Below are 13722 nucleotides of genomic sequence, written 5' to 3'. Positions count from 1 at the left end.
AGAAATTATGACATTTAATTAGGGAAGGATTTCATAAGACAAAATGTTGCATGTGATTAAGAAACTGATTGGGCTAAATGCCAGCAGCAAAGAACTGCATTACTATTTCAGTGACTGCAAAAAAAAAAAGACAAAGAATTGATTATAGAATTTTTTAAAAAAATGACTATGTTTAAATTTCTTCATTTTGAATTTAGTTATATATAGGTAGACGATAAACTGTAATATATAAAAAATTACATATATAATATTTAAAGTACAACAGTCAAGTAATAGCATACACGAAACTGATGGATGCTAATATATTTCATTATCGAAGGTTACGTTTCGGTAAATTTAAAGATGAGTATTTTATCAAGTGAAATTATGAGATGCGTGGAGGGAACTTAAAACCATATTTACTTAGATATCAAGTAGACCAGGAGTTTGAAGAAAGGTGTGTATAAAATGATAGTTTTAATAGATATGTTTGTTTTTGTCCAGCCATTATGTTATGAATTATCATAATCATACTTAACGATCATTCAAAGGTATTTTGAAATATCCATCCAGCCATTATCCAACCCGCTATATCCTAACTACAGGGTCACGGGGGTATGCTGGAGCCAATCCCAGCCAACACAGGGCGCAAGGCAGGAAACAAACCCCGGGCAGGGCGCCAGCCCACTGATTTTGAAATATGACACAGGATAACGACTGTGCTGCCCTCAAGACCTCCCTAAAATGGACACCCACGATGGGGAGGAGGTTTCCTTGTACGTACGCGTTCTTCTTGGTGTTAATGGAACCGCCTCTCAACTCTGAAAATAACAAATGGCAAGACAGCGTCTTTTGTTTTTCTCGTGAAGAGCGCCATGATTGGATTTTATACCGCGGTTTGTGACGTCACAAATGCTAATCATTTGTATTCGCTATGTTTGACTTTGGAGGCGGGCCCGACTGTGCTTGTTGCCCAATGGGATCCAACCACAATGCCTCAGAAGTAATATTCAAACTTTTAAATCCGTTGGAGCGCCAAGAAAGAAAAGGTGGAGATAGAGTACTGCTTTGTAGTGCATCTCAAATAATTTCACTTTAACTACAGGATCGGATCGGATCGGATCGGAATAAAATCCAGAACTGCCCAGGTGGGTTTATTGGAGTTTTGTATATTTGTATTTGTTGTGTAGTTCAAGCATAAATCTATTGTGCTTGTGGTGTCTATTAAAAGGGTACCGATTCATAGTTTTTGGATATTCAAAACAAAATAGGCAATCGAAGTCAAAACGTTGCTTATGTACGAAGGCCTATTAAAAACAAATTAAAATGTTTTTTTGCTGTTATCTGTGGGTGTATTGTATGTTCTAACGAACTAGCCAAGTGAAATGCTCAGATCAAATCTTTTTTATTTACGAAATTTAATTTTGGTGTATTTTAACTGACAGACTTGTTTGTTGGTATGGAATATCCATCCACCGGGGTATAAAATAAGAATCGATTAATTATCTGAACCAAAACTGTTCGATTGAGTCGTGTTGCCTGTTTACCCCTTCCGGATGCCGTTATCAAATCTAAGCAGTTATATGAAAGTCTACCTGTAAACCTCAAATTTCACAGTTATGCTTCCTTACTTTTTATTGTCCAAATTTCAATAACGTCGTTTCAGAACAGAATATATTGCAAGAGATCATTCCGGACCCGCTGCAAGATCTTTTAAAAATCGAAGCTCGGAATATTTTGAGTATTGAAGCCTCGGGAAAGGTTTAATTGGCGAGGTCAACGGTGCTTCTAGTCTTTGAAAAGTTTCAATAGTTAAACCTTTAATGTAATAAGTGCTTTCCTTTGCAGAAATGACAAATAAAACAGCGTTAAGGTGCAGTGTTACACAGTCAAAGCTTCAACGCGGCAATAAATAATAAATGTGGATTGTCTGTGATATAAATATGAGGTAAATGCTCGGTTCTTAAACGAGTCCTCTTGGAAGACGTGTTGTGGTTAATATCCCATTCATTTAAGTCTTGTCGTTACTATTTTTGTACGTCAACAATCACAAAGTGACCAGGGGGGTATTTTTCGTACGTGGATTACTCGCTTAGCCGGATGTAATTGTTGACGATTTGGCCTGATCCTGGATCTGTCGGTTTTTTGAAACTCTTGCTGGAAGTGTTGTCATAGCAACACATCCAAATCCGCAAACCTGCTCGGAGCAGGTTTGTTCTGCGTAAACAAGGATTAGTTTACACACGTGATCAGTGACGGTGTGGAAGTCATCCAGTCATGGCTTCGCCGTTCATGAATGAGCGACCAATTGATATTGATGTGCAAATCATAAGAAGAGAATTTCATATAAAGAGGGTTTTGCGCGATCGGTAAGATCCTTTATTGCCCCCGGAGGAAATTCTGTACGAAAGATACCGCTTTAGCCGAGGGGGAATATTGTACCTCAAAGATTTATTAGCTCCGTATATTCGAAGTCAAACTCGGCGAAGTCGGGCTCTCACAACCACAGAGACAGTAGGCATTACTTTGAGGTTTCTTGCAAGCGGCACTTTTTTTATATACTGTAGGCTATGCGGAACATCTATCGAAAAGTGCAGTTTGCCAGGCAATTCGTAAAGTCTGTTTGGCTCTGAAACATTTCCTTCAGGTTTTCATAGTGTTTCCTGGACACCTGCGTGTGCAGACAATAAAATAGGCGTTTCATGCCATTGCCGGTAGGTAATACACAGGCTAAAACACCCACAGTTCCACGAAGAATCCCACAATCAGCCTAACATTCTCATTACCAGGATTTCCAAATGTGATTGGGGCACATGGAACTGATCAGAGTGGAGTTTGATCAAACATTATTTGGAAAGTGTACCTCTCCTCCTGATGAATAATCAGACACAGTGTCTTCATCAAATATTTGACCTTCGTTAATATCTCGTTGGTCAGACACAGGTTCAAAGGATATGACATTCCCTGCAACTGACCCAACGAAAAAGAGGGCTATATGGAACATACCTATAGCACACATGGAGGACAAATATGCAATGACCATCCTTTACCTGAAATGAAGTGACCACTACTTCCTGCCACTGGTTCTGAGGAGGAGCTTCCCCCTGGAATGCCCTCAGAAACAGGGCGATGGGCATTTTGCTGGAGAGCCAACTCTTCTGCAGGGGTTAGGTCTGGACCGCGTGGACCTCCAGCTGTTTTTTGCTTGTCTGCCTTCTTATTAGCTTTAAAATTAATGTTTTTTATATTATATATGATTCTTCATGTCAACAATTCTTTAAATAGTTATATACCAATATTTACCAGTTTGAAGTATATTCTTGTACTTCACTTTAACCTGTTCCCATGTTCTCCTTGTGCTCACGTTTGATCTGGAATTATGACATATTAAATAATAATTAATCTGACACATAGGAAATGAAACGTTGCATTCACTAAGTACAATGTACACTACTTAGCGTTTAATTTTTTCGGCCACTTTTTGCCAGCCGTCTTTTCTGGTCTGGGCTGCTTTTGCAGTGTTACCGCTTGTGTATATTAAATCTTGAAATTCTTCGTGTCCTTCGAATAAAAGGTCTTGCGCCGCGTGTGTGAAAAAAAAAAGCGCCCGTTCTTTCGTCATTTTGTTACAGCCTATCAAAGACTTGCTGATCATGTTTTCTAGACTCAATATATATGGGCTTTTCACTCAGCGCGGGCGCGCGCATTCATCTCGTATGATTAGATCCAGCTACACTAATCTACTACACAGCTGTGTTTGAAAAACCGACTTATCTGGATGAGTTTCACTGGCATTAACTCATTCAAGATGAGGGACCTGATCTCGGATGGTTTAAGCGACGTACGAAAAATACCCCCCAGTGCTGAATAGCCAGTCAGCATAAAATGCATAGATGTAAGGTTGGGGTTTTGGTTAGACATGAAAGCATTGCTGTTCTCATCAATGACATTAAACACTCGTATTACATTTGCTTTGTATGACTTACAAATAAAGACATATAGAATATTTATCAACTTAGATACAAAATTTCACGTCACAACACGTATATACATACAACACCCATATTATAATCAAGTGAACAAAAAATAGCCCTGTGAGAGACTAAACTGACAGTCTGCATTCATTCATTCATTGTCTGGTCATTCTTATTGATTGTACGTCTATGCCCCGTGGTTCGATTTTTGCGGGAGAGATGTAAACCTGGCATATACCGTACGTTCATAAGGTGCAGGAAACTATAGATACATGGGATACCCATGTGTCTTGTTTCTTATCAGTGATGGGATTTCTTCCATTGCTCAAGAAAAGGATGAGAATTTTAAACAAATACTATAAATACTTTTACTTTCATTCATTAATGCTTAACTTATTTTTATTCCAATTCTGGATCATGGGGTACTTGATAGCATTGGGTACAAAGCAAGAACCAACACTGGGTGGCATGCCAGTTTGTCAGGGTAAACACTTTTTCATTTGACAGATTTTCCTAAACAAGCTTGCAGTGCCTTAGACCAAAAAGAATATTTTTCATGGTAAACACAAAATTGAAGGAGATTGGTAGTAGTTCAGGGGGTGATAAAGAAGGATTCCTCATTTATAAACTTTTTACTTTTCAATACTTTTGTCCCCAAAGGATTTTTTTTTAATGAACTTGTGAAATGTATCAATCTTGTTTGGTAAAGTAAACATTTCTGCATTTCTTTTTTCAAAGTCAATGATGCTTTGTCATTGATTTACTGTAATAAGTGTACCAAATTTACAGTAATTGGTTGATATGCCCAAGTATTCATGCTTTCCAGAGACAACAGAGTTTGACATTTTGCCGGAAACACTCTGGAATGCCTAATGTGATTTGTGAACTAGGAATATACTGTATGCATGTAGCACTGGATTAATTTTTAAAGTTTGAAAGACTAAAATTTAACTACTTTCACCAAGTACAATTTGAGATGGTGCAAAAGCTAGGAATTCTAAATAAACACTCCAAATCTGCAAGTGGTCAGGCACTTTGTAGAAGGCTCCAGGTGTTCATGGGGATGTCAGTCTTGAGGACTGCAACAGCTGATGCCTATCCAGTTCACGTTTCCAAAGTATCACACACGTGCTCCCCTTTTTTGGGCAGCAAATAAAGTGCTGCCTGACGGAGCCAGTTTCTGTGTAAAGGGTTTAAAGGTTAGGGTTCAGCTGAAATCTCTGCCTGGGCCTGTTGTACTACGCAGCTGATGGTCATTGGGGTGCACTGCGGCTGCACCCAACTCGCTAAGATTATGAAAGTGAGGTCTGAAAGTCGTTTAAAGCAACATGGCTGTCTGAGAAACTGGTGGTGACTTGTAGGTTGATTTGATCTGATGGGCCAATTCCTGAGTGTGAAGTTCAAGGCAGTAGTGTCATTTTGTGTGTTCAGGAAATTGGAAGCAGCTTTAGTAGTCTTTTTAAATATAGCAAATAAATTTACAGCGTTTGTTTAATAAAAAATGCTTCACCAATAGTACTATTTTTTGAGGATATTTTCACAATACATTGTATACAAAGGAAAGCATAACTTAAATTCATGGAGAGCAACAAACATTTTGATGCGATTGGTTTAAAGAAGCTTTTATTGTTGCAAATTCAATGCCTTAACCTCATGATTAAATTTTCATTATTTATGTGTTTATTTATTTTCCTCCCCTACCAGACAGACAAGTTCTTGAGCCATGGAGGAGAATGTAAGTAGTTGTCTACATTTCCTGCCTTTTTAATACTAATATATGTACGTTTATGTATGTTTGTACGTATCAGTATGATAAAAATAAAAATCTTTTTCTTTTTTTTTTTTTTTTCCCCCTTCAGAAATCAGTTTTGCATGAACTCAATGTAGAAATTGGAGTTAATGATACAGAAAAGAAAGTTCTGTCACGTTTACCAGTGCCATCTGCCAGGAAGAGGCCGCTGCCTGAAAGCATGGGTGACACTACTGGCAGTCGGGCAGAAAACCCAGCAAAGGTGAGGATTTTAGCTGTTCTTCATTTTATGGAAGTCCTTGCCCTGTTGAGATGAAAACCAGTTTGCCTGACACATTGTGTTGTGTATGTGTATGTATATATATATATATATATATATATATATATATATATATATATATATATATATATATATATATATATATATATAATATCATTCCATCAATTGTACCTTTCTAATTTTTTGTTTTGTTCTTCTTTCTTTCTTTAAACAGAAAGCGTTGTTTGATAAGCCTGTAACCACCTCTCAGCCAATTACAAGAAAAAGACAAGCGAATAGCACAGTGGGAGTTCATTCTGCTCCCTTAGCTTCTCAAAGACCTGCCGGTAAGTTGTGAAAGTTAACATTAGTAGTGGTTTGCAGCTGAGTTGTATTGCTGGGCTCCCTGCTTGTGTTTCTGGTCCAAAAGAATGCCTTCTGTATGGCGTGTCCAGAGATACTGTAGTATGCTGCCAGAAATAGCAACTTTAAGCTGTTTGTGTGCGGATAACCTTTGGTTTACTGATTTAGTCTTTAGGGTGAGTTCTTGCCACTTCCAGATTGGTTCCTTGATAAGGTATAGTACCTTCCTGACACACCCGATTGGAATTGAGATTTTGAGGGGAAAACATTGGTCTTGAACATCTTGTTTGTTGCCTGCCACTTATATGTCATAATATTCTATAGTACTCGAACTGAATTGGCTTTTGCTCAGCTCTGTTAGATACCCACTTTGACAATGCCCTGTTTGCAGTAATCTGGTAGCATACGCCGCATAATTATTTATTGATGGGTGAACACTTCCTGAACGACACAGTTGTCCAAATTGGGAATTTGAGGATACGACTGTGAGTGAATGAAAGGATGGAACTCTGGAGAGAGCAACATACAATTGTCCGTGACTGAACACTGGTTTTGGCAGATATGGGCATATCATTTTGAAAGTTAGGGTTAGGGAATTGTTGGTGGGCGGGGCTCTTTGAGTTGGTTGGCGTGGCTCTGTCTTGCGTGCGTCTTGCTTGCCATGGACTTCGTGAACTATGGGTAATCTTAATTGTGTATTTCTGGTGAGTGATGTGCTTCCATAAACCCCTTATGCGCAGAAGAAAAAGGGTGCAGTGTGCAAGAACAATTGATTATGCATGCGCACCATTGTCAAGCTGGAAAACACATTTATTGAGATTTTCAGCATGAAATGGGGGTTTACAAAAGTATGCTGTTGTGTTTGAGTGAACACTGTACATTTATATCACTAATACCACTTCTCTCTTTCTCTGTCCTCTATACAGCAAAAAACTTTCAGTTGACAAGTGCCATGACTGTGGCTGCTGGACCCTCCAAAGGTAACCATTTTAAGCTTTTTTTGTTTTCTGCAGCAGAGACCAGTGTGTGTTGTGGAACGCTCTTTTTTTGGTCCTTTAACAGGGTGCCGATCAAATTTAACAAATTATTCCTATCAGAAGAAACTAAAGTTAAACTTGCCATTGACCAACAGATCATCTCTCCTGTCCTCTCTGACCTTTGCATCACTGGGACTGATCTCAGATGGTTTAAGTTTTACATCTTAGGCAGATCCTACTGTGTGTCCTGGCAAGTGGAGATGTAAGGAGTGTTTCAGAAACATGGAGAATCAATTATGGGGTTCTCTCTCTCTCCCAACCCCCCCATGCCACTATCCCTTGTCATCCAGTCCCACACAGCTGTACCTGTTGTTCGCTCCGGAGGACAACATGGTATCTGCTAGAACCTCTGCATGCCCCATTGATATCTAAACCTGGGTTAAGAAGCACTATTTTTCAGCTGAACCTGGCAAAGCTAGACCTCCTTGGTTTCCCAGCCAGCCCGCCTATTCAACCCCACATTTCTGTTCAGCTCAACTCATTATTGCTAACACCTGCTAAGTCGGTATGCATCCTTGGGGTGGTAATCAATGACCAGCTTTATTTTACCAACCAGGTTGCAGTCTCTTGCTCTTGCAGATTCGTTCTGTATATCATCTGCAAGATCAGACTGGGCTGCATATTCTGTCAGTTACGACTCCTGGTCCATGTTTTGGTCTTATCATGTCTTTACGACTGCAACTGTTTTCTGGCAGCAGCAGCTGCATGTGGTACCTACCAGTCCACTGCAGAGGATTCAAAATGCAGTGGCAAGTCTTGTATTCAACTAGCCAAAATGGGCACAAGTCACTTCTCTTTTCAGGTTGCTGCCTGGGCTCCTTGTAGCTGCACATATTAAGTTCAAATCATCGATGCTTGCCTACAGAGTAGTCAAATGGTCACTACCCATGTATATGAACATGTACACTCGTAAGGTCCTCTGCTGCTTCTTAACCTATGTGGTGTGGTAGTAAACCCTTTCTGATACCGCCTCAACATGGCATCAAATCTCAATCCAGACTCTGTTCAGGTGTAGCTCCTTGTTGGTGGAACAAGCTGCCCACTTCATCTACTTACTCCCTCAATGAGTTTAAGAAGAGGTTTTTGAAGACTCTCTTGTTCTGTGAATATCTGTCTGATAACTGCTTTGATAGGTTCTTGTTGATGAAACTAGACAAATTAGTGTGTTGTCTGATTTAGACCTCTTCATTCGTTGTGAGCAATTTTGTAACCTTGTCCTGTAACACTTCTTGGTTTTATGTTAACCTCTTTGGTTAGTAGCTTTGCATAAAACATCTGCTAAGTGAATCATTTGTATGTCCTGTGTGCAAAGCAGAACACTATTTGTTTTGGTTTTGGCTTTGTGTGTGTGTGTGTGATTTGTTTTTCTTTGGTTTAGTTTGAATATGTAAATATTACTCTGACTGCTGCATATCAAACCTTCATTACCTTTTATTAGCCAAATTACATTATCATTTGCAGTATTGGGTTAGGTTGGAGGATTTGTGTGTGTTTTTTTAAATCAAGAGTTGAACGTCACCATTTTCAAAATATGCCCAGGGTGCTGTTTGTCTCTGTAACAGTGGGTTCAGCTTCTCTTGTTTCTGTATAGACCCCCCTCCAAAGCTCAGTAAACATTTTGAGTGGATTGTCATCCTTGTTATGTTTTAAAAACCCTCCAATTGTCAACTTAAAAATGTGACCCAGCCAGCCTTTTTGAAATGACCCTCTTGGCTTTCCTATATATAAATATTAAATTTAATCTAACACATGTCCCTCTTTTTCAGTTACTGCAAGAAAGTCTATTTCCTCAAAAGCCAAGCCAGGTAGGAGCTGTTGTCTTTTTATTAAATCTGTTTATAAGATAAATTCCACCTCCATTCCATTATTATTGTTACGACAGTATACATACCTCCTCAGGCTAATGTTAAGTCACCATTTGAAAAATTGTTTGACATTATCAGTAAACAATAGAACTTGCACCCTGATGCAGTTTTTATCATTGCTGGGGATTTTAATCAAGCGAATCTTAAGGATGTATTCCCCATATTTTATCAGCATGTACATTGTAAAACCAGACGGGAAAACACCTTAGACCACGTCTATACAAACATAAAAGACGCCTATAAGGTCATTCCACGCCCCCTCCTTGGCAAATTTGATCATCTCTTTGTTTCTTGTTCCAGCGCACAAAGCCATTATCAACAGTACTAATCCAATTAGCAAGACTGTTAAAGTTTGGCCTGAAACGGCCATTTGCCAACTCCAGGACTGCTTTGAACAAACAGACTGGAATATATTTTTTTCATCAGACAGACTTCGAGACATATACTTCATCTGTGCTGTCATATATTAATTACTGTGTGGACAATGTCACTGTCAACAAAAGGATTAAGGTCTACCCAAATGAGAAACCATGGATGAAAAGTGAAGTCAAACAGTTGCTCAGGGACAGGGACAAAGCCTTTAAATTAGAAGACACCTCAGCCTATAGAGCTACAAGAGCTAACCTCAAGAAGGGCATCAAGTCTGCTAAACTAATGTATAAACAACGGATTGAGGAGGACTTTGACAGTAACTCAAACTCGCAGCAGATGTGGCAAGGCATCCGATTAATTACGGCTTACAAGAAGAAAAATGGCGTACAATACACACTGGGCAATAGCGATGCCAACCTAGCAGAGGAACTTAACAGTTTCTTTGCACGGTTTGACAGGGACAATAACCAGCCTCCAGTCAGCTTCGAGCTGACTGGAGACTCGCAGCCTTTGATTGTACACATACATGATGTGCGGCGGGCACTCCAACATCAATACAAGGAAGGCAGCAGGTCCTGATAACGTGCAAGGATGTGTGCTCCAGGCCTGCGCTGACCAATTAGCGGAGGTATTTACACACACACACTCAACCTCTCTCTCTCCTCCGGTGTAATCCCCTCGTGCCTCAAATTCACAACCATTGTACCTGTTCCCAAAAAACCGAGGATAACCTGTCTTAATGACTATCGACCAGTTGCTCTCATTGGCAATCACCCACATCAAAGCCTCCATCCCAGCTGATCTAGACCAACACCAGTTTGCCTATCGGTCAAACAGATCAGCTGAGGACGCCATCTGTGTGGCTCTACATGCTGTTCTCTTGCACCTGGAAAAGCCCAACGCCTATGTTAGGATGCTCTTCATTGACTACAGCTCTGCATTTAATACCATCATACCTAACCAGCTGATCCAAAAACTCTATGCACTAGGACTTGCTCCGTCCATATGCAGCTGGTTACTGGATTTTCTCATCAACTGCCCCCAGTCTGTCAGGATGGGCAAACACACATCCTCCACCCTTACCCTGAACACTGGTGTGCCGCAAGGATGTGTACGGTCCCCTTCTCTATGCACTCTTCACCCATGACTATCAACCCATCCACCAATCAAACATTGTTAAATTTGCGGATGATACGACTGTCATTGGGCTTGTAACAGAGAACAATGAAGCTGCGTATAGGGAAGAGGTTCAGAATCTGACAGCATGGTGCAACACCAACAACCTAGTCTTAAATACCAAAAAGACCAAAGAAGTTATTCTGGACTTTAGGACCACTAAAAAGACCAATCACAGTCCAATAACAATCAATGCAGATGCTGTGGAGAGAGTTCCAGCTTTAAGTTTCTAGGAGTCACCATCTCAGAGGACCTGTCCTGGGCTGACAACAACTTGGCTGTAATAGGCAAAGCACAACGACGCCTCTATTTTCTCAGTAAACTAAGGAGAGCTGACCTGCCCCCAGAATCTGCTGGTTAATTTCTGTAGATGCACTACAGAGAGCATCTTACCTAACTGCATGATGGCCTGGTACAACAGCTGCACCAAGGCTGCTAAAGAAGCCCTGCAGTGGGTTGTAAAAACAGCAAAGGCCATTATTGGGACTGCACTGCCATCACTCGTACTCTTGTAAAAGACTTGCTGTGTGAGATGGGCCAAAAATATTCTCAAGGACAAAACTCATCCTGGAAATTCTTTGTTTGAGCTCCTCCCGTCAGGCAGACGCTTTACGTCAAGCCGTGTACACACAGACTAAAAAACAGCTTTTTTTTCCCATCTGCCATAGACTTTCTGAACTCTGAAATCTCCTCAGTCTGAGGTAATTTTTAATTGAACATGTGCAATAAGCTATATTGATAATGTTCAATATACTAATGTATTACAATATATAATGTACTATTCATTAACAGGTGCAATAACAATTTATGCTGCTGTACTTTGAGCAATAATAATTTGCTCTGGTTACTTGATCACTTAAAACTGTATACAACATATTTGGAATTATTTGACTTTTCTTTAAATGCACCTTGGTGCTGTCACAAAAAGTAATATTGTTGTGTTACACGCTGACAATAGTGCTTGAACTTGAAATTAGTCCTTTTAAAGTCAAATTAATCACTAACGTTACCCCTGTAGTATTCATCTTGGTGTAACTCTGGAGCTACTATCATTTATAATCACCTGTATTGCTGAATAACTAAAATTTAACATATCGCTAACTTTTTGTGCTAATGTGTGGAAAACAAAAGAAGAATATACCTAGTAATAGATCTACTGTATAATAATTCTTGTAAATGGCAAATTTCAGGGAGTAAGAAGGAAACAATTCCCTTGAGTATATGCTCAAAGAAAACTGAGCTACATTGGCTAAATGAATAATGTTGATTTACCAGGCTGTAGGTAGAAATCAAGTATTGGCAAATTGGGGTAACACAAAAGGTTTACACATCTAATGGGTTTAAAATAATATTCAGCTCAAGCTGTGATTTTTATTACAATGACTTTGTACTGGTCACTTCCTCAGTCATGCTTGTTTTAGTTCCATTTGCTCAAAATGGTCACAAAAAATTGTAAAAGTAGTTGATGCACTAGGCTGGTTTGGTTGATTATGCTCATTGAGGTTTGTTTGTTTTTATTTTTATTTTTTTTGGTAGCTGCAGCAGTTGCTGGTGGAGGCAGTCGCCGGCCAGCATGGGATCTTAAAGGAAAGGTGTCTGACATGCAGAACAAAGTCAGCACCTACCAAGACAAATTACGTTTCGTGAATAAAGAAAATAAAGAGGTTACGGAACGGCTGCATCAGTGCAAAAGTGAAGTGACTGAATTGCGAATGGAAAATTCTTCTCTATGTGATCGACTCAGGTGAGTGGGTTTTAAGGAGGTTGTTTGTATGTATTGGTTTCCTTAAAAGGGTAGTTAGTAACCAAATGCCTGTATTGATTTAAGATGATTCAGTCAAAACTTACTGTATACATGACTGTTCTCGCCGCATCATTTGATTAACTCTTTTAGGGCTAATTTTTTTTTTCCCCCTCCCAGGGCTGGATATTTTTCCACAAACTAACTTTTTTTAAAAAAGAACACAAAGCAATGGTTTAACATATCAAATCAACAAAAAATATTTACTTTTGACAAATGTTACTGTCTTGCATGTTCTATGAGCCAGCATACTGTATGATTTCACATATATGTTACACAGTAAAGTCCGATATCGCTCAAAGCAGCCAATTGCATGCATTGCCACATTCACTGCTTACAATATGTGTTGCACTAGTGCTTCATTTTCAATTGTCTGTTACTGCATTTTCTCACATATATTGTTAGTGTGTACTATTGAGAGACAAGTCATCCGTTTGACATTGTGCCATGCCACTGCCACCAAGTTTTCCGCCCGCATGAAAACCGCATTGTCATCACTTTTCATCTTCAACCTGTCTGGCTTCAACTGTGAAGGCATGTGTCTTCTGTTCACCCTCACTGTGCCACAAGCGCCAATTCCCCTGCTCTGTAGCGCCATGAACAGTTCTGGGCATGTATAAAAATTGTCCATGTACAAAACATGACCCAAATGTTCATAGCCCTGAAGCAGCTCCAGCACAACCTGACTTGTCAAGTGACAGTTCTCTCTTTGAAAGAAATATTTTTATGTATATGTAATTACTTTCAGTCAGAAACCAGTGTTTGCTTCTGCCAATACAACATCCTTTTATGCCATACTTTGTGTGCTTGTCTGGCATATATTGGCAGAAAAAAAGACGTTCCTTTTATTTTATCATAGATTCATTCACGGCCAGGCTGATAAAATTGTTTATATGTTGGTTCCACAATGTCAAGCAGGGGCTGAACTTTATACATGTGGGTTATAGCCTGGCTCACCCCTTGGGATTTGCTTCTGGTTATCACAGAAGTGAATTACACTTTGCAGCATCACGTACCTATCATGCAGCATAACCTGTCCAAAGCCACCAGGGGACAAAGCACATTTGGACCAATGCTCCCTGAAGGTATATCACCAGTCTAGTCCCATCTCTATTTGTAATGCCACAAAGACCTTCATCTCGTCTT

The 13722-nt window shown here is 39.6% G+C and overlaps 1 protein-coding gene across 1 annotated transcript in view; it reads left to right on the top strand.

Moving 5' to 3' along the window:
- Nucleotides 1-985: 985 nt before the first annotated feature.
- Nucleotides 986-13722, top strand: part of kifc1 (kinesin family member C1) — a 29285-nt gene continuing 16548 nt past the window's right edge. Inside the window, exons 1-7 of the mRNA XM_028801746.2 lie at nt 986-1127; nt 5658-5688; nt 5813-5965; nt 6198-6309; nt 7252-7305; nt 9129-9167; nt 12312-12519. Coding sequence (XP_028657579.2) covers nt 5677-5688; nt 5813-5965; nt 6198-6309; nt 7252-7305; nt 9129-9167; nt 12312-12519 — 578 coding nt within the window. The 5' untranslated portion in view covers nt 986-1127; nt 5658-5676. The remainder of the gene's footprint in view (nt 1128-5657; nt 5689-5812; nt 5966-6197; nt 6310-7251; nt 7306-9128; nt 9168-12311; nt 12520-13722) is intronic.

Source organism: Erpetoichthys calabaricus, chromosome 1 (assembly GCF_900747795.2).
Source record: "Erpetoichthys calabaricus chromosome 1, fErpCal1.3, whole genome shotgun sequence".
NCBI lineage: Eukaryota > Metazoa > Chordata > Cladistia > Polypteriformes > Polypteridae > Erpetoichthys > Erpetoichthys calabaricus.
The sequence above is the reverse complement of the archived record's forward strand: the minus strand, read 5'-3'. Positions and strand labels throughout refer to the sequence as shown.